The sequence below is a fragment of the Saimiri boliviensis genome, chromosome 21 (genome assembly GCF_048565385.1).
Source record: "Saimiri boliviensis isolate mSaiBol1 chromosome 21, mSaiBol1.pri, whole genome shotgun sequence".
In the NCBI taxonomy this organism is placed as follows: Eukaryota; Metazoa; Chordata; class Mammalia; order Primates; family Cebidae; genus Saimiri; species Saimiri boliviensis.
This window is the reverse complement of record NC_133469.1, coordinates 31,353,889-31,374,959: the sequence shown is the minus strand read 5'-3', so window position 1 is coordinate 31,374,959 and position 21,071 is coordinate 31,353,889. Positions and strand designations below refer to the sequence as shown.

The 21,071-nt window shown below is 42.4% G+C and overlaps 1 protein-coding gene across 3 annotated transcripts in view; it reads right to left on the bottom strand.

The window, feature by feature from the left end:
- The window catches only part of ZNRF3 (zinc and ring finger 3), a 247,674-nt gene that overhangs the window by 70,767 nt on the left and 155,836 nt on the right, over positions 1-21,071 (bottom strand). For all 3 annotated transcript variants that reach the window (XM_074391306.1, XM_039462490.2, XM_074391307.1), the window contains one exon: positions 1,346-1,471. In XM_074391306.1, the coding sequence (XP_074247407.1) occupies positions 1,346-1,471 (126 nt within the window). The remainder of the gene's footprint in view (positions 1-1,345; positions 1,472-21,071) is intronic.

The window sequence follows — 21,071 nt, the reverse complement described above, 5'->3', positions numbered from 1 at the left end:
CGGCTAATAATTCCTCTGGGGTTATTTTTTCCAACGAAGGGCAGGAGAACTTGACAAGTGACTTGAAGTTATTCAGAAGACAAGAGGGATGCAAAAACCACAAATAGATTAGACCTGTAAGGGTACCTGAGGTCAAAGGTCTTTCAGGAGACACTGGCAGGGGCTACTTCAAGTCTGGGAAAGGCTTCCTTCTCTAGCACCCTGCTTCACAACCACCCCTTCTTTCTCCTGGATTTCCCAAGAGAACCTCAAGAGGTCAGGAACCAGAACAGTTTTTTGCCCCAGCTCTCTCCCCACGGTACCTAGAATGGTAGCTTTTGAGAATACAAAAGATATCCAGCAAGTACCACTATCCTTAGGAGAGACCATCTTTCTCCCAACAAAATCAGAATTCAAATTGCCTTCTCTGAACCTTTCCTTTTTACAAAATGATGCAGTTTAAACAAAATCATCCAGTTTAAAACAGGCAGTTAACCTGTCATATTTTAAGACTGTTGATGAGTGGCTTTCCAAAGTAAATTTATTTCTATCTTATACTGCAGTCAAAGTAATGCTGACCCTTTTGGCTAAAAAGTCTTTTTCAGTCCTTCTAAATGGAGTGATGGTAGCCAATGGCAGCAAACATTTACTGAGGACTTACTCTTGTGTGAGGCGTTTGCATGTCTTCTCACCTCCTAACCACTTATGAGGTAAGTTCTAATACAGGACCATAATTGCTGTCTGCCATTCTGAAACCAAAAAAAGCTCTAAAACCCAAACATTTTTCCATAACTTATTTGGCAGCAAAACTTAAAGGACCTGAACTCATCTGGAGGCAAAGCTGCCGTGAACTAACATGAGGCTATTTAGATGGTAGTTATCCCACTTAATGTGAAGATCCCTATGGTTTGCTATACAAATAAGAATGTGTTTGGTTACTAAGTGCTTTACCAGCTCCCTTGGAGGTTACTTAATAAAAAATCTGTACCCCTTAATGCCTTTCTAAACCCCCTAAATCTCAGAATTCTGAAACATCTGGCCCAGGGTATAAGATAAAGTATCTCTATTATTAACCCATTTCACCATCAAGAGACTGAGAGTCCTTGAGGGAAGGCAACTTGCCCAAGGCCACACAGTGGACAAGAGGTAGCACCCACTCTGAGACTGGCAGTCTCTCTCAGAGTCTGGGCTTGTAAACACTGGTGGGCCACTACAAGGCATGTCTCAGTCCCCACCTCACACAACTTCAGCTGGGAAGAAGCACTGTGCCAGCATGGCTTTTCTCCATTATCAGCTATTTGAGGAATGCTGAAATGGAAGAGTGGAAAAACCAGAAATGCGGTGAATCCAAGGGCCTGGTGCTTACCTTGCCTAGGACAGTCAGGCATGGTTTTGGGTCCAATTCTGGCTGTTCCAGCTTCACCACTCCTACCCAGCCGTATTCATACAAGTCCTCTTCGTCATTGTTATTACATAGGCCCAGTGGGTGCATCTAGGAGATAAAATGGAAAGAAAACTTCAGTGGGCAAGCTACACTTTTGCTTGACTCACACTGTGTATTTCTTAGCTACTACAGCCAAAAGTAACGTCAAAACTTAAAATTTTAAAAGCAGGACAGTTTTTCAACCCAAGGGGAATCCTATTTCAGCACAATGAGCTGAGCACTGGGGAGAACACAACAGAGCCATATAAATGTATGTTTGCATGCTTTTTTACTGCCTTGTAAGTGATGGTGATCCAAGGTGTAAACTGCCCGATAGGATAGAGGGAAAGAAAACAGCACAATTCCCACATAAATGCCAATCTAAATTGCTGTGAAATACCATAAATTTAACACTAAGTAGCAATTACAGATAAGACTAGCTAGGTTAGTATCCAAGACTGTTTGGCTTCTAGACCTCAACAACATGTCTACTTCGACTTACGTAAGAGGATCTGGAAACATCCCCCACTTTATGCAGAGACCACTAGAATACAACAGAAATCACCAGTGTAATTAACAGGCTGTTTAAAGGCTACCCCTGGTTACTGGGAAACAGATAAAATTCTTTGAAGTCTTTTCAAAATTTGCAAAGCACAAAATCAAAGATGGGTAGATAGGCAGTGTCTAACTGCTGTGTGTACAAGTGCAGTCAAACCAGAACAACCCTAAGGTTTGTGCTCACAGTTCTATTATTGAATGGTACCAGGCCCTAGAATCCCTAATGACAATCTGAGAAGAGGAAATCCTCAGGGATAAACATAACTTATCAAGAAGTTGATAAGCCTAGCACTGTGTGTGCTAAGCTCTTAAATAAGTGGAAGAAATACGTCTTTAGATTCATGGCAAGTTAGAAACACAAGAGACCTAAGAATCCACTGTAGGCAGAATATGGCCCCCAAGATATCTATGCCCTCATCTCCAGAACCTGTGCATAAGTCACCTTACACAGCAAGAGACTTTGCAGATGTGATTGGGTTTGAGATAGAGAGACTCCCTGAATTATCCAGGTTGGCCCAACACAATCATCACAAAGGTCCTTATAAGGGAAACAGGGAAGCATGAGAAAGTCGGAGAAGAGATGCGATGACAGAAGCAGAGGCTGATGTGCTTTGAAGATGGAGGAGGGGGCCATTAATCAAGAACTGAGGAGGACCTCCAGAAGCGGGCAAAGATGAGAAAATGGATTCTCCCCTCAAGCTTCCAGAAAGAACGTAGCCCTGAACACCCGTTTGGGACTTTTGACCTCCAGAACTGTAAGAGAATAAATTGTGTTGCTTTAAGCCACTAAGTTTGTAGAAACTTGTTATGGCAGCAAATAGGAAACTAATATGCCCACCTTATTCCCTACTTGTTTTACAGATGAGAACAAAAATTCAAGATAAGTACAGGCAGCAAGTGGCATACCCAGAGGTGACCAGGCCCTTGGATTCACAATCCTTCCCATGCCACTTGTTTACTTTACCCTTCCTTCCTCTGAGAGCTGACTATCCGAAGGGGGAAGACTAAGAGATAAAATCCTTAGGAAAAAAAGTTTCCAGCTCTAAACCCTGTGGTATTCAAGCGTAACATGAGTTTAGTGCAGGCAGCAAGAGTTGCTAGAATGTTGGGGAAGCTTTGTGCAGCTGCTGAGTCTCAAGTGAGCTTCGAAGGCAGAGTTAGACTTATCAAGGCAAAATGAGACAGGGAGGTCAGTTCCAAGCAAAATGAGAGAGGGAGGTCAGTTGCTAAGAGATGATGTAGAACGGGGAGAAGAATGTATCCAGTTTGATGAGTAGGAAGGGTCACTGTCTACACTGAGAAAGAAAGAGAGGGGCTCAAAAACCAGGAGAGAGTCTGGATGCCACGACAGTATTACAGGTTCTCAGGCAGAAGATGATGTACGGAAAGATGTTATTTTAGGCAGGCAGGTAACTCTCTTCAGTAGTGGTATTTTTGGACTCCAGAGATAGCAATGAGTGGAGGGGCAAAGGGTGCAGGCCAAAGATGAGAGATCCTTGACAATTCAATGAAACAACAGGAAAGGGGTTGCACAAGCTCATAAGGCAGGTGAGAGGTCATCACTGCTGAGCACAGGGTGCTACAAGGGGCAACCAGCAGCTGTCTTTATAGTGGGTGAGAGATATTCCACCCTTTGGGAATTCCAAGATGTGAGACAGAGGGCCCTGGGATGAGACACTGCCTTGTCCAATTTTGCACGAGCCTTCAGGCTCACAGAGTTTGCCTGAAGGGCCAATGGAGGTTGTGAGCTGCCATGGGTGGTGCAACCTTTCCCCAGGATGTCCCTGCAGAAGTCAGCCCACTCTAGAAGGTTCTATAGTTATTAAACAATGAGTAGTCTGAAATGCTGAGACCTCTGACTAGAAAAAGGATGAGCAAGATGGATGAGCCAACTATGTCAACAGCTCAGGCACCTCTGACCTCCAGGAAAGGGCTCTAGACCCGGCTCACTCCAGCATAGTTCAAGCCAGCTTCCTGAAGTCCCAGGTCAAATCATGGTAATGGCAACTAGTATTCCAGGTTATTTTTAACCTGGCCATACAACTTGGAGGATGCCAGATGAATGGCTGCTTTGGGTTACTTATACTTTTTTTTTTTTTTTTTTTTTGAGATGGAGTTTCACTCCTGTTGCCCAGGCTGGAGTGCAATGGCGCGATCTTGATTCACTGCAACCTCCGCTTCCCAGGTTCAAGCGATTCTCCTGCCTCAGCCATCCTGAGTAGCTGGGATTACAGGCATGTGCCACCACACCTGGCTATTTTTTTGCATTTTTAGTAGAGATGGGGTTTCTTCATGTTGGTCAGGCTAGTCTTGAACTCCTGACCTCAGGTGATCCTCCCACCTCCGCCTCCCAAAGTGCTGGGATTACAAATGTGTAAGCCACTGTGCCTGGCTGGTTACTTATACATTTATGGGGTTTGGCCAATGATAAAATACTGCTTTGGAGGAGCAGAGGTATCATCTGGGTCTAAGACCTTGCATTTATATCAAAACCTTACTAAAGAAAGAAGCCAGGCACAAAAACCACATATTGTATGATTCCATTACATGTCCAGAAGAGGCAAATTAATTGACAGAAAGCAAACTAGTGGTGGGTAAAGGCAACGGGGAGGGGGCAAATGAGGAGTGACTGCTCAGTGGGTACAGGGCTTCCTTTTGGGTGAAGAAAATGTTTTGGAACTAGATGGTAGCGAAGATTGCACAGCATTGTAAACATATTAAATGCCACTGAATTTCACACTTTAAAATGGTGAATTTTATATGAATTTAACAATTTAAAATATTAAAAAAAAAAAAAAAAGCAACTGGCTGTATGTGGTGGCTTATGCCTGTAATCCAAGCACTTTGGGAGGCCAAGGCAGGTGGATCACAAGGTCAGGAATTCGAGACCAGCCTGACCAAAATAGTGAAACCCCGTCTCTACTAAAAATACAAAAATCAGCCAGGCATGGTGGCAGGACCATGTAATCCCAGCTACTTAGGAAGCTGAGACAGAAGAATCGCTTAAATCTGGGAGGCAGAGGTTACAGTGAGTCAAGATTGCATCACTGCACTCCAGCCTGAGCAACAGAGCAAGACTCCGTCTCAAAAAAAAAAAAAAAAAAAAAAAAAGCTGGGCACGGTGGCTCACACCTGTAATCCCAAATCCCAACACCTTGGGAAGCCAAGGTAGATGGATCACCTAAGGTCAGGAGTTCAAGACTAGCCTGGTCAACAGGGTGAAACCCCATCTCTACTAAAAATGCAAAAAAATAGCCAGGTGTGGTGGCACATGACTGTAATCCCAGCTACTTAGGATGGCTGAGGCAGGAGAATCGCTTGAATCTGGGAAGCAGAGGTTGCAGTGAATCAAGATCGCGCCACTGCACTCCAGCCTGGGCAACAGGAGTGAAATTCCATCTCAAAAAAAAGCAACTGTCCTAAGAGCTTACTCAGGAATGACTTACGCCCTGCCTAGCACTGCCCTCAGCTAACATGGGGATCCCACAGTGAAGGACAATGCAGTTTCCACCCTTCCAGAGCCTACATGAATTACAGAAGTTCTTCAGGAAACTGTCCTGCAGAATACTACCTACCACACAAGATGAAAAACAGGTTCTTAAATAAGTAAATAACACTGAGAAACTCTTCATAGGGACTCAGGATCCATATGTGTAAATTAAAGCTCTGCAGTGGCCTATGGTTTAAAAAGGCTTTTAACCTTTGCTAAAACAACCACTGCCTACCCTTTGTTTATAAACTTGTTTTGCATTTAGTCTGATGACGATTTCGTGAGACACACTTTTAGAGATGCTAAGTTAGCGAGAACACATAGACACGCATGACAATAAAGCTACAGTAAACATGATGTGAGGCAAAGCTAAATGTCTGCAAGTGCTGAACATCCATGATGCAAAGACATAAGGCTGTGGTAGAAAGAGATGAAGGGACAGTCGAGGGCAGCTGAAGAAAAGGCAAGGCTTGGGAAAGCAGCAGATGTGAAGGACAGGGAGAAGACAAGGAATGGGAACCAAGAGGCAACTGGAGGCAAAGACGCGATCTGACCCACTGCAGCCAGTGAGGTGGAGTGGGCCTGACCAGGCCGGAGGCTTACTCTCTCGGAGGAGCAGAACACACAGCCTCAGGAAAGGCATGTGGAGAGCGAGTCCAGGCATGCAGAAATCCGAACTATGTAAGCCTCAAACACACCCAGGGGTCCCTCAGGGTCATCAGGGTCCCCTCAAGCTGTCAGGCCAGCGCCCTGGGCTGCACTTCATTGCCAGGATCTCTCCCTTCCTAAGCAGTCCTTCCCACTTCCCACTGTCCTCCAAACTCCTCTATCAAATCTTCCCAACACTGGAGTGAATGTTAGCAACTCAACAATGAAAGCCTTTAAAACTAAAAGGAATTTTCTTTTTTTTTTTTTTTTTGAGATGGAGCTTCGCTCTTGTTACCCAGGCTGGAGCGCAATGGCACAATCTCGGCTCACCGCAACCTCCACCTCCTGGGTTCAGGCAATTCTCCTGCCTCAGCCTCCTGAGTAGCTGGGATTATAGGCACGCGCCACCATGCCCAGCTAATTTTTTGTATTTTTAGTAGAGACGGGGTTTCACCATGTTGACCAGGATGGTCTCGATCTCTCGACCTCGTGATCCACTCGCCTCGGCCTCCCAAAGTGCTGGGATTACAGGCTTGAGCCACCGCGCCCGGCCCACTAAAAGGAATTTTCTAAAGTGCCAGTGAGAGGGATGCTTTCTTTACCCTCTTGTGGAGGGTAACGAAGCCACCAAGATCACATCTCAGAGGATAAAAAACTTACCTCGCCATCCATTCCACCTTCCCACTTCTACCCTAAGTTCCTTCTCTCCTGGGCTCCTTATTCCAGCTTACATCTCCAGTGCAAGTCTGTGAATTCAATCTAACAGGTTCCTTTGACCCACCTACTGAATGCCATATTATATGATTCAGGTCTCTGTTAGCTTGCCCCTGATGACAGTATCAGCTTCTGGAAATGACTCCCACTCCAGGCCTCCAGCCATCTCCACCCTAAGGAAGGGTGGAAATTTTCCCAAGGGCTCCAAGTTATGAGCTCAGGAGACACTTTTACAGGGAAGTAGAAGTAATTATGATATTTATGTGAAATATGTGGTTATGAAGTAGTTATGATATTTATGTGAAATATGTAGCAAATTTATGTGAAAATATTCCTTAGTGAACTGACCTGTCCCAAGAATGGAGTATTCTAGGTAAAGGCATAAAATGCAAATGAACATGCCATTTTGTTTGCATTTTATGGGAACAGGAAAGAGGTATGTTTCCCATTAATTGGACATCTACTATATTACCCTTTTTTTTTTTTTTTTTTTTTTTTTTTTTTTTTAAAGGCAGGGTCTTGTTCTGTCACCCAGGTGGGAGTGCAGTTGTGCTATCACAGCTTACTGCAGCCTCGACCTCCTGGGCTCAAGCAATCCTGCCACCTCATTTATTGACTTTTTTTTTTTTTTTTTTGGTAGAGACAAAGTCTCACTATGTTCCCCAGGCTGGTCTCAAAATTCCTAGGTCCAAGCAATCCTTCCATCTCAGCCTCCCAAAGTGCTAGAATTACAAGTGTGAGCTGCTGCCTCTGACCAATTTACACATTTTAATCTCATATTTAATCCAACAGCAAACTCCTGGTGATTGTTGGAATATCAGATGATATAGTAACTAAACTATGTAGATAAGTTGCAAACTAGAACTGTAAATTGGCAACCAATGTAGAATTTAACGGAGTCCATGAAAGTCCTATTAGTCAACAACTGGATTCTACTCAAAGCCAATGGCAAACAATCTAGTTAAGGATTAAAGAAGAAGAAACACGGATGGGAACTTCCACAGAGAATGATCAAAGGATTAAGAGAGACCTTTGGAAAAAATGAGAGTCCTCTCACTTGAAAAACAACCCCCCTGCCTTTTTTTTTTTTTTTTTTTTTTTTTTTTTTTTTTGAGACAGAGTCTCCATTGCCTAGGCTGAAGTGCAGTGGCACAATCTTGGCTCACTGCAACTTCCACCTCCTGGATTCGCAGGCAATTCTCCTGCCTCAGCCTCCTGAGTAGCTGGGATTACAGGCGCCCACCACTATGCTCGGCTAATTTTTGTATTTTTAGTAGAGTCAGGGTTTCACCATGTTGGCCAGGCTGGTCTCGAACTCCTGACCTCAGGTGATCCACCTGTCTCAGCCTCCCAAAGTGCTGGGATTACAGGCATGAGCCACTGTGCCCAGCCTCAGTTTTTTAAAAAAGATAAAGAATTAATAGCCTCTAATTTTAAAAGATCCCAAGGTCTGTATCTGGATAACAATCATCTATAGAAAATAAGAACCTTCTCCATAAGAAATTCCTATACGCTCTCAGAGTTTCAGCTAAGCACCACTTCTACACCATCCCTGTAGTCATCAGGTAAAAACCAGGCGTTATTCACACATGCTGACACCAGCCAGCAACATAGAGGCAGTGACTACATACAAGACCTGTGTGTGGTTCTCAGTGCCTACTCATTCAACATTCATCATAGGATACTTCAGTGTATGGTGTTCAAGCATGTTAACTTTGAACTTAATGTAACATAAGCATTTAAAAGTCATAGGCATTTCTCAGTTTATTTTCTTAAAATATTTGAATGGGTAGGGCTTTTCTAGTCAGATGCTTGACATTACTATTACCTAACTATTTACTTACTTTTGTAAGTAAGTTTTTGTCTTACTATTTTTATGAAAGTTAAAAACAGCCAAATTGTGTGCAGGAACTCAAGAACATCAGAAAGAACTACTAATGAAAACATGAAAAAAAAAAATCAAATAGATATGGAAACCTTAGACTGGAACTTGACAAAGACTCCATCGAACAGAGAGTACGAAGGGGAAGGATGGCCTGAAATGAGAAGACAAGCAAAACTTCTGGGGCAGATCCACAGAACTTGATGCAAATAATTAATAAGCTACAATGAAAGTCCAAGGACATAACAGAAAATATGTCCTGGGTTATAACTTTGATTTCATGCTACTTTTGGTCTTTGTGCAATAACTTTGGGATGCGCAACACCTTGCTTAAGTCAATTGAAGGAAAAATGCCTACTCACTCCTTTATCATGAGTTTGAGACCATTATGAAACTGTGGCTCTTACCCTCTCATTCCTTATTTTGTTCCAAGGGCTATTTTGGGAAGGAAGGAATGAGATTTGAGATAATGCAATCTTGTGTTGAAATCTCACTTTTGCCTTTTCCGAGGCACACTACCTAGGTAGATGAGTTGGTTTCTATAAACCTTGATTTTAAAAATTATTTGTATAAATTGAAGTGGAATTTTTGTTACATGGCTATATTGTATAGTGGGGAAATCTGGGCTTTTAGTGTATCCATCACCTGAATAACGTACACGGTACCCATTAAGTAATTTCCGATAATCTACTCCCCTCCACCCATCCTTCTGAGTCTCCAGTGCCTGTACTTCCACACTCTATGTCCCTATCTGTCTTCCATAAGGATCTTATCTGTAAAATGGGGACTGTAGCATCTGCCTTAACTGATATGGACAGAGACAGACATCCTTAAGGATTAAATGAGTTAAAATACATAAACACAGTAACACTAGTAGACATTCCATCAATGGCAAACTGTTTCCTTCACCTTCTCTAGATCTGTCATGTGCATTTGCATTTTATGCCTTTGCCTAGAATTCTCTGCCCTTCAAGACCAACTTAAATATCACCCCTTCTATTGAGCTTTCTTGAATGCACTAATACTTCTTGGTTCTCAAATGCTTTGTATGGAGCTTACTGGTTCCTATAGCCTCCCCACTAAGATGGACACCTACTTCTAGAAAGACAGTCTTACTGAGAAGTCCCCTTTCACCCTACCCAGAGCCTTGCACCCAACAGGTGCTCAATAAATGACTGCTGGCTAAAGAAGTGGCCTCTGGCCTGGAAGCAGGCCTGCTGCCATATCTCTTGCTGTTTTTGGTGAGCCACTTGGGTCTCTGCTCTACTAAGTGAGGGACCAGGGCAAACAGGTCAGGATTTAATCAACTTGCTACATGAACTCTGAAAAGACCTACCTCTTACAGTTATTGACTACTGTCATCAACGACATTCCCAAGACAAAAATCATTTACTGGCAATGGATTTAGAAGCAATGGCTGCTCCTCCTTGGCCTTGCTGTAAGGCCACAGCAGCCCAAGCACGCTGGGTGGCTACTGCTTTCTACACACAGAGACCACAACACTGCTGCCCTTCATCGTGACAGCACCTTGTACGGGCAGTAGAAGGGGAGGGAGAATAGAAGACGTCCTCCCCAAAAAAAGCAAGTCTCAAATTTTCACAGCTATCTCCAAGTTCAGAAGTTGTTGTCAGCCACAACAAAACAAGGAAATATAATGAAGGAAAAGGCAGGCATGGGATCCAAGCATAGGGGCTCCCAAAGACTAGAGAAAGAAAGAGAAATCCCAGGACAATGACTTTGCAAGCAGCTTGTTGAATGACAGGTCCAGATGGGACCAGAAGGATAAGGCTACAGGAGAGCCAAACAAACACAAAACAACAAAAACATGAATCATTACCCAGTGGGTTAGATGGTACTGAGAAGAGTTTTACAGTTCTGAACAAGAGGAGGACAAGTGATAGTTACAGCAAACTAAAGTAAAGGAGGGTCAGGGTGAGGGGAGCAATGACTAACTCCAGAAAAAAACGAAAAAATTAAACCAGGCTTGTAGCCCATAATCAGCGCATGACCTACATGGCATGACAGAGAATACTTACAGCCATAAAAATGCAAACCTAGGCCCAGCACAATGGTGCACACCTGTAATCCCAGCACTTTGGGAGGTCGAACCAGGTGGATCACAAGGTCAAGAGATCGAGATCACCCTGGACAACATGGTAAAACCCCATCTCTACTAAAAATACAAAAATTAGGCTGGGCGCTGTGGCTCACGCCTGTAATCCCAGCTCTTAGTGAGGCAGAGGTGGGAGGATAGCTTGAGCCCAGGAGTTCGAGACCTGTCTGGGCAATATAGCGAGACCTCATTCTCCACAAAAAGGAAAAAAACAAAAAGACCAAAAAAAAAAAAAAAAAATTAGCTGGGCGTGGTGGCATATACCTGTAGTCCCAGCTACTCGGGAGGCTGGCAGGAGAATCACTTGAACCTGGGAGATGGAGGTTGCAGTGAGCTGAGATCACAACACTGCACTCCAGCCTGGCAACAGAGAGCAAAAAGAAAAAAAAAAAAAAGCAAACCTTGATCTAAACAATAATTGTGATGTAACTATATTGGAAGAATGCAGGAATGAGAAACGGGGGAAGGAGAAGAGTAGAGTGAAAAAATCTTTTTCTACAGGAAGAGGTAAACAAATTATTCTGCAGTTGACTATAAGAGTTACTCATAGAAATTTAGAAAGATTCTAGAGATGAAGAGCAAAAGAAGCCACTAAAGAATTGAAAATAGTTACCTCTAGGAATAGCAATCAGGGGTGGTGAAGGTGGAACAAGATAATGCTCTTTTTTATTATAAGCCATGATGTACATTTTGTCTTTATTATAAACAGATACATGAATTATTTTGATCAAAAATTTTATGCACTACTGGAAATAACAAGTTCCTTCCTCCAAGTGTTCCAGCAGATTCTATGGGTCCTCACTGGAAAAGGCAGGGAAGGATTTCATCAGGCCCAAGAGAGACCCCACAAGCTCCCTGCACTGGGGAGCAGACATCTGAAGGGAGACTCTGAGACGGCTGTTCTGGGAGCCATCCAGGACGTGGGCTGGGGATGACTCAGGGAGACATGGTAAGAGAAAGAACCAGCACCCTTCACAACCAAAAATAGCTTTGAAGTGGCATCAGACTGTGATATAGATTTGGGTGTTACAGAGACAGCAGACACAATAACCAGAGTGATTGTTCTTAGAAGCTCCAATTTTCTCCCAGACACAATATAACCTCTAGAAGAGGCACTGAACATCCCACTTGCATTTCTGAATAGTTACTAAGGCAAAATGTTACAAACAAGCAACGCATTTACCTGACCATCTCTGGTACTGGGTATCAAACAACTAGTTTTATGTTTAAATATGAAGATGAACTTTCTTCAACTTCCTCAGAGCCCGATGAGATTGACTATCATGGTTTCAGGTGGTTTCATGTTTTATTAATGGACAAAGAAGTTAGGGGAACTTTGAAGCCAAAAGCCTATGTCAGACAAGGTTAAATATCTGGAGAAAAAGACTATGTTCCCTTGAGTATGGTACATCAAGCCAAACTTTGAAACCAAGACCAGCTCTTTAAGAAGCTTTCAGTACAAAATTCTTGAGATATACTGGTACGCTTTCCACATGACTGAAAGGGCAAAACTGAAACTAGGGCTAGTGGTGCTTTTATCCAAGGTTACAATATCTCTATACTAGGCCGAGAGTTTAAAATAACTTCAAAAGAGCCGCCTGCTTCTAAGTGGGTTACTGTTACACAGGAGCCAAACACTAAACTAATAGAAGGACGAGACATTTCACTCTGTAATATTATCTCATCAAAAAATTCCTGGGGATTTAAAAGGGAAACTTTCTTCCTTTTGTTCTTTTGCCACTGTCGGCTAGGGTAGGGTGTCGCTGTGGTACAGAGAGTTTCACATCAGTCCCAGACCTTTTCTTAAAAGGTGTGGTGGCTAGAACCAAGACTTATAATTTATGTGAAGGAACAGAAAAAGGACAACCCCACCCATTTTCCTCTTGAATCCTAAGAATTTTTTTTCCCTCTTCTATATACAAAGAAACAGACAATTGTTTTGTTCTTTGAACAAACAGCCTAAACCTTTTTCTGGATCTAGAATCAGAACCTGAATACAGTTTTTCTCCCTGTTGTCATAGCAATGAGGGTAACTGTGATGGGGCAGTTTCTGACCCAGACACCAAAAAAGCTGCTGGCTATTGCTGCTGTTTCATAGAGAATTCCAGCTGGGAACTGCCTGAGGACTGTGGAGTTCTCTCAGCTGACGACTCTGGCTTTCAGAACACTCAGTTGGAGTCTCCCCCAGTGGGTATCACTTTTTTTTAGAAAAACCAAGAAGAGCCTCTATCCCTATTTGATTCCTCTGTATCAAATGAACAACTGAGAAGTGACCTGTCAGAAACTGGGGGAAGCAGCAAGCATTTCAAATCCACCTTCTCTCTTGAGTATCTCCCATGCCCTGGAACTTCGTCAGAGAATTATGTTGAAACTTATGTACGGCCCATGCATATCTCACGTCTGACTTTACAAACTCCTGCTTAGAACGACAGTTGCCAGTTTCAAATAGGTGCTTTGTAAGTTAAAATTTTTAAAAAGTTTCAGTAGACTGTAGAAACCTTAAGCTAAATTAATTCTTCTAAATTCATTCTTAAAGTGACTCATGTGCCTACCAGATGACAAGTATTGTTCCCTACATAGAAATACACTGACACAGTTTTACTTCAAATTGCAAGGTAACTAACTAATAAAGGACACTTGATCATTCTTACTATGAAAAGGATTAGGTGCTTAAACACACCAAAGAGTTACTAAATTAAGATGAAATGCAATATCAAACAACAAATCATTCAAACTACATGATGCTGAACTGAAACTAGAAAATAAGTGAAAAAGAAATTCCAAAGCTACATTTATTTATTTTTTATTGGGACAAGGTCTCACTTTGTCACCCAGGCTGGAGTGCAGAGGTGCAATCTTGACTCACTGTAGCCAGGACTTCCTCCTGCCTCAGTCCCCCAAGTAGCTGGGATTAAGGCATGCACCACCATGCCCAGCTAATTTTTGTATTTTTAGTAGAGACAGGGTCTTGCTATGTTGTCCAGGCTGGTCTTGACCTCCTGGGCTCAAGTAATCCATCCGCCTCTGCCTCCCACAGTGCTGGGATAACAGGTGTGAGCCACCGCACCCAGTCTGTTGCCAATGCTGGAGTGCAGTGGCATGATCTTTGCTCACTGCAACCTCTGCCTCATTTATAAGATCTTAACATGACACAAACTAGGAATAACATAAAGATATATTTAAAAATCATTAATAAATCCTGTTGGGATGGGGAACAGCAAAGCAGAGAAAGACTTAGTATGGTCATCCTTAAGTTATTGTGAAAAATGATGAAGCAATATGAGCTAAGTCAATTCCTTTAGGACAATTAGTGAGCTAGATGGTAACAATGGGGGCAGAAAGTACAAACATATTTTTAAAACTTCTCCATATGAGCAGGTACAGAACAAAGATACACAGCAAGGAATGAAATGGCCGAGAGTTAAGGGATATACGCAATTAATGTATAGCAAGAAAACAGAATCACCATCCACCTTATTGGTGATGAATACAAGAGCAAAATCAGCCAAGTAAACCAGCTGCTAAACCCCTACAGCAAACACATTCTGGTCATGCTGCAAATTGGCTCGATTTGGGGGGAAACAGTCTGGCAATGAGACAATGCCCAAGCTCCTTATGTCTTTCCCCCAACAATTTCAATTTTCGAACAGATCTCAAGGTCTGTTTTTGTTTTGTTTTGTTTTTTTTTAAAGACAGAGTCTTGCTCTGTTGCCCAGGATGGAGTGCAGTGGCGTTATCTCAGCTCACTGCAACCTGGGTTCAAGTGATTCTCCTGCCTCAGCCTCCCGAGTAGCTGGGATTACAGGCATGCACCACCACGCCCAGCTAATTTTTTGTATTTTTAGTAGAGACAGTTTCACCATGTTGGCCAGGCTGGTCTTGAACTCCTGACCTTGTGATCTGCCCACCTTGGCCTCCCAAAGTGCTAGGATTAATGGTGTGAGCCATTGCACCCAGCCAAAGCAGTAACTTTAAATGATGAAATCTTTAAGTAGCTCTCCTCTAAACTGTGAAAACTTAGAAAGAAAAAAAAAGTTCTCCCAAAGACTATATAAACAAAACAATGTTTATAATTTATGGGATATTCATACCACAATAAGGATAATGATGAAGATAACATAATATTAGATGTATGAAATTTTAAGAAAAGTTAATGTGCAGATTTAAAAATTATATCTGCCTGTAATCAGCACTTTGGGAGGCCAAGGTGGGAGGATTACTTGAACCCAGGAGTTTGGGACTAACCTGGGCAACACAGTAACGCCCCCGTCTCTACAAAAATTAAAAAATTAGCCTGGCATGGTGGCATGCACCGGTGGTCCCTGCTACTTGGGAGGCCGAGGGGGAAGGATTGCTTGAGCATGGAAGGTTGAAACTGCACTGAGCTAAGATCTAGCCACTGTGCTCCAGCCTGGACAACAAGAGTGAGACCCTGTCTCAAAAAAATAAAAATTGGCCGGGCGCGGTGGCTCAAGCCTGTACAGCAACTTTGGGAGGCCGAGGCGGGTGGATCACGAGGTCAAGAGATCGAGACCATCCTGGTCAACAAGGTGAAACCCTGTCTCTACTAAAAATACAAAAATAATTAGCTGGGCATGGTGGCGGGTGTCTGTAATCCCAGCTACACAGGAGGCTGAGGCAGGAGAATTGCCTGAGCCCAGGAGGCGGAGGTTGCGGTGAGCTGAGATCGCGCCATTGCACTCCAGCCTGGGTAACAAGAGTGAAATTCCGTCTCAAAAAAATAAATAAATAAATAAATAAATAAATAAATAAATAAATAAATAAAAATAAATTTAAAAAATCACATCTGTATCTAGACAAAAACTAAAATGAAACAAAGAATTTTCAAAGTTAATGGACTGGAGAGTAAGAATAGTAGAAGATTTTTTTCTTTTTTTGGATTCTACTACTCATTCAAACCAACATTTGCTGAGTACTGACCTTGTGGCTGGACCCTAGGCAAGGAACAGTAGTTAAAACCTGAGCCCTCCTTTACTGTAATGTTGTCTAATTAGGAGTTTGGAAACAATTGTAAAATGTATATGCATCTGCTGACAGGACAGCAAAATTTGAAGCTAACCAGGGCTTTTCCCATAAATTGCCTCTATGTATAACACGGTCTAAAAGTAACAAATGGCAATATTAAGTAGTAATATGCATTGTCAAACAGATGCATTCCTTTAACACCACGATTCCTGATATTTGGGGAATTTCTTAGAAGGAACCAATGGGATATATTGGTTTGTTGTAACCTTGAGTAGTTTTCTGAACGCAAAAGGAAGGCAAGCCCTTGAGAGGCAGGTTCACTATCTTTTAATCAAGATTTTAAGTTCATTCCTTTTTCTTTTTAAAAATTTCTTTCATTGGAAAAACACGGAAACAAAAATGAAGGAAACAATTCAACATGTGCCAAGTAACCATTCTGAGAAGGGGATTCTCAACACAGTGTTAAGAGCAGGCACTTTAGTGAAGGGCCTAAGACAGGGCCTCTGATTCTCCGTTCCCTGATTATGCTATGCTGTGATATGCTATGATGAACAAGGGCTTTAAGCCACACTGAACCATGGTGGATCCCAGTACTGCCTCTTCTGTGTGACTTTAGAGTCACATAACCTCATCTGAAGGGCAGTCCTGATCCTGCTGATTCTGCTTATATTTCTGAGGATTAGATACAAAGAGGCCCGTGTACCTGGCATGCAAAAAGTAAGGCAATAGACATCACACTAAAAGCACAGGCAACCAAAGAAATAATAGACAAGATGAACTTCATCAAAATTAAAAAGTTTTGTGCTGTAAAGGACACCATTAAGAAGGTGTAAAAAAGGCCAGGCACCATGGCTCATGCCTGTAATCCCAGCACTTTGGGAGGCCAAGGAAGGAGGATCATTTGAGCCCAGGAGTTTAAGACCAGTGTAAGTAACATAGCAAGACTCTGGTCTCTATTAAAAAATTTTTAAATTAGCCAGGTGTGGCAGTTCATGCCTGTAATCTTGGCTGCTTGGGAGGCTGAGGCAAGAGGATCGAGCCCACAAATTTGAGGCTGCACTGAGCCATGATGGCGCCACTGCACTCCAGCCTGGAGACAGCAAGGCCCTGTCTCTAAAAATAAATTTTTAAAAATAGGTAAATAATTTAAAAGTATAAAACCCACATAATAGAAAAAAATATATGTGAACTTCTACAACTCAGTAATAAAAAGACAAATTATTCAACTAAAAATGGGCATAGGATCTGAATAGGTATTTCTCCAAGAGATATGCAAATGTCAACAAGCACATAACAAGATGCTCATCATCATAGCCATCAAGGAAATGCAAATCAACACTATTAAGAGAAATCATATCATACCAAGTGTTGGCTAGAATGTGGAGTAATTAGAACCCTCAAACACTGCTGATGGCAATGCAGAATGGAGCAGCCACTTTGGAAAAGTCTGGCAGCTCCTCAAATGCTTCAACATAGAGAGACCATATGACACCCAGCAATTCCACTACTAAGTATATACCCAAGACAAAAGAAAACATGACCAAAGAAACTTGTACATGAATGTTCATAGCAGCATTATTCATAATAACCAAAGAGTGGAAACCATGTAAATGTCCACCAACTGATGAACGGAAACAAAGTGTGGTTAACCCACACCACGGAATATTATTTGGCCACAGAAATGAACAGAGTACTGATACATGCTACAACAGGAATAAACCCTGAGAACATGCTGAGTAAAAGAAGCTAGTCGCAGAAGTCGACATCTTATATGATTCTATTATATGAAAGCCCAGAACAGGAAAATCTACAGAGATAGTCGATTCATGGTTACTTAGCACTGGGGAGGTAGAAGAATGGGAGGACAGGACAGTGAGAGCTAAAGGTACAGGGTTTCTTTCTGAGGTGATTAAAATGTCCTAAAATAGATTGTGGTGATGACTGTACAACTCTGAATATACTAAAAGCCACTGAATTATACACTTTATATAGGTGAATTATATGGTATGTGAATTATATCTCAATAAAGCTGTTATTAAGGAATTAATGCAAATAAAGGGGAAATGGGGGGAAAGGGAAAAATATAGTGGGGCAAGACTCTAATTATCACCAGTGGAGTCATGTAATGAAAAGAACAGGCTGGGTGCAGTGGCTCATGCCTGTAATCCCAGCACTTTGGGAGGCTACGACAAGAGGATCACTTAAGCCAGGAGTTTGAGACCAGCCTCAGCAGCATGGAGAAACCCTGTCTCTACAAAAAATTAGGCAGGTGTGATGGTATAAACCTGTAATCCCAGCTGCTCAGGAGGCTGAGGTGAGAGGACTGCTTGTGCCCAGGAGTTCAAGGTGACAGGTGACCTGTCATGGTGCCACTGCACTCCTGCCTGAATGACAGAGAGACAATCTCTTAAAATTTTCTTATTTTAAAAAAGAATGCAGCTGAGCTCCACTACTCCAGGCAATTACTTTATTTCCCCAAGGTTGTTTCCTCATCTGTAAAATAAGAAAGGTGCCAGCCCCACCTGAGTGAGATGGCACAAGTCAATGTCCTTAATAAACACAAGTCTTACATCCTGTGGGATGTCAGTCTTTATTCTACCATGATTAGGGCTTATGAGGCATGGAAAAGAACCACTTTCATGCCAGCTGTCTTAAAAGGGCTCTGTATCTTAGGTCCTTGGGTTTTTAATGCCTAGTTCTGAGCCAGACCTGAATCAGAAGAATGAAGTTTCCTTTTTCTTCACCAGGTCATCTGTTTATGAATTAAAAGCCCATCTACATAACTGAGGCTGCTGGTGATAATCTAAGTGGTCAGCACTGGAATTCTTATGACTTTTGGTTGGGTTGTAGCGCTCCACAGTACAGTTCTTATTCTAAGAATGCTCTCATCATTCATAGCCTGAATTCAGAAATTTTTTTAAAAAAAATTGTTTTAGAGACAGGGGCTTGCTCTATTGCCGAGGCTGGGGTACAGTGGTGCCACCATAGCTCACTGCAGCCTCAAACTCCTGGGTTCAAGCAATCCTTTTGCCTTAGCCTCCCAACTCACTGGGACTGCTCACTGCAGCCTCAAACTCCTGGGTTCAAGCAATCCTTTCGCCTTAGCCTCCCAACTCGCTGGGACTTCAGGCTTGTGCCACCACACCCCAAAAAACAAACACAGACTTAATTGAGGTATTTTACATACAATAAACTAATCATTTACAGAAAACAATGTGTAGTAAGTTTTGACAAGTGTAGACATCAATGAAATCATGACCACTATTAAGATCCAGAACATTTTTATCATCCCTGCAAGTTTTTTGTTCCCTGGTGGTCCATTTCTTCTTCCAGCCCATACCCAGACAATCACTGATCTGATTTCTGTTATTAAGTAAGTTAGTTTGTATTTTCTAAAATTCCACGTAAATGGAAACATGAATTATGTACTCCTTTTTGGGGGGAAGGGAAGAACCCTGGGTCCTCTGATTCAACATCATGTTCTTGAGGTGCATCCATTTACCAGTGTTTTGCTGTTTCTACTGCAGAGTAGTGTCCACTGTACAGGTGCACCACCTTTCTTTCACTCACTCATCTGTTGATGGACATCGGATTGTTTCCACTTTTTCACTATTACAAATAAAGCTGCTATGGATATTTGAGTAGAAGATTTGCATAGACAAATGTTTTTATTTCTCTTTTATAAATACCTAGGAGTGGAATGTCTGGGTCACATGGTAGGTATATGTTGAGTTTTGTAAGAAATTCCAAACTGTTCTCCAGAGGAACTGTGCCATTCTGGATTCCCAAAAGCAAGGCATGAGAGTTCCCAATGTTCTGCTTCCACTGACGCTTTTTATTATCAGCCTTTTAATTTTAGCCATTCTAGTGCCATGTAGCAGCATCTCATTGTGGTTTTATTTTGCATTTACTGATGCCTAATGATGTTTAGCAACTTTTCATGTGTTTACTTCCCATCCCTATCTCTTCTTTGTAAAGTCTCTATTCGAACCATTTACCTGCTTTTAATTGGGTTGAGTACTTATTGAATTTTCAGAGTTTTCTATATTCTGAGGAAGTCTCCAGTCTTCTTTTGAGTCTTACAGTAATCATCATATCTCTGTAGTCAGGTAAGAAGACCTAATTTTCATTTCGCTATTTAAAACTGGGCTTCCTCCAAAACAAACCTATTCTGTCATTTTCCACTTCTCAAGTAATGGCATTTCATTCCTTGGAGTCATCCTTAACTCCTTGCTCCCCTACCCACATGCAACCCTTCAGCAAATTCTGCTGCTCTACCTACAAAATCTATTCAGAATCCAACCACTTTCCACCACCTCCCCTACTTCCACCCTGTTCCAAGCCCCCTTCACTTCTCTGGGTTACTGCCAGAGCTCCTAACTGCTCTCCCTTCAACAACTCTGCTCTGACACTGTCCCTTCCCCAGTCTTTTCTCAAATACAGTAGCCAGAGCAATCCCGTTAGAATATAATCACACCAGGTTACTACTCTGTGTAAGTTACCACTGGCTTCCTAGCTCCTAATGAAGCCCTGGAAAACCCTGGGTGTCTGATCTGCCATGACCTTTCCCCCTCTCTTCTGCCAGTCTCTTTCTTGTTCACGCTATCCAGCTACACTGGCCTCCCTTCTGTTCCACCCATATGCCAGACCTGCCTATCATAGGGTTTTTGCACTTGCTCTTGTTCCCTCTGCCTGGAATAATTTCCCCACTAGGCTTGACTCTGTCCTTACCTCCTTTACATATCACCTTCTGCTCAGAGTATAAGTTTATTTTTGATTCAGTTTCCCTCCCCTCCATTCCAAACATCAAATATAAAAATAAAATGAAAGGTGTACATTACACTTTTAAAACAAGATAAACATATCTGGGGGTGAGAAGTGAAGAACAGAACAGAATAAAGGAAAGATCAATGCTGAAGCCACAGTCATCCTGTGCTTTGAGTCTGAAAGTAGGCGGTAGTGCTAGGAGCTCTATTCTGGTGGACTGGGAACTAAAAGTAGCCCAAGTCGGGAGGGATGGGAGCCACTGTCCTTACTTAAAACCAAGGTTTGGGCTAGGCTGCCCCAGCTATGAAAGAAGACTGAAAACATCTGACAATTACAGCTCACAGTGACGCCTAGGATGTTACAAAGAAGCATGTGCGATCTACAGCTCACATGTGGGCTAAGGCCACCTGGAGGCATGAAGACTGAAGTTTATCTGTGTCTCTATGTTCTGGGGGGTTCTGACTTGTCAATATGAGACCTGTGACAGGCTTAGAGATCCTTGGAGATGTAA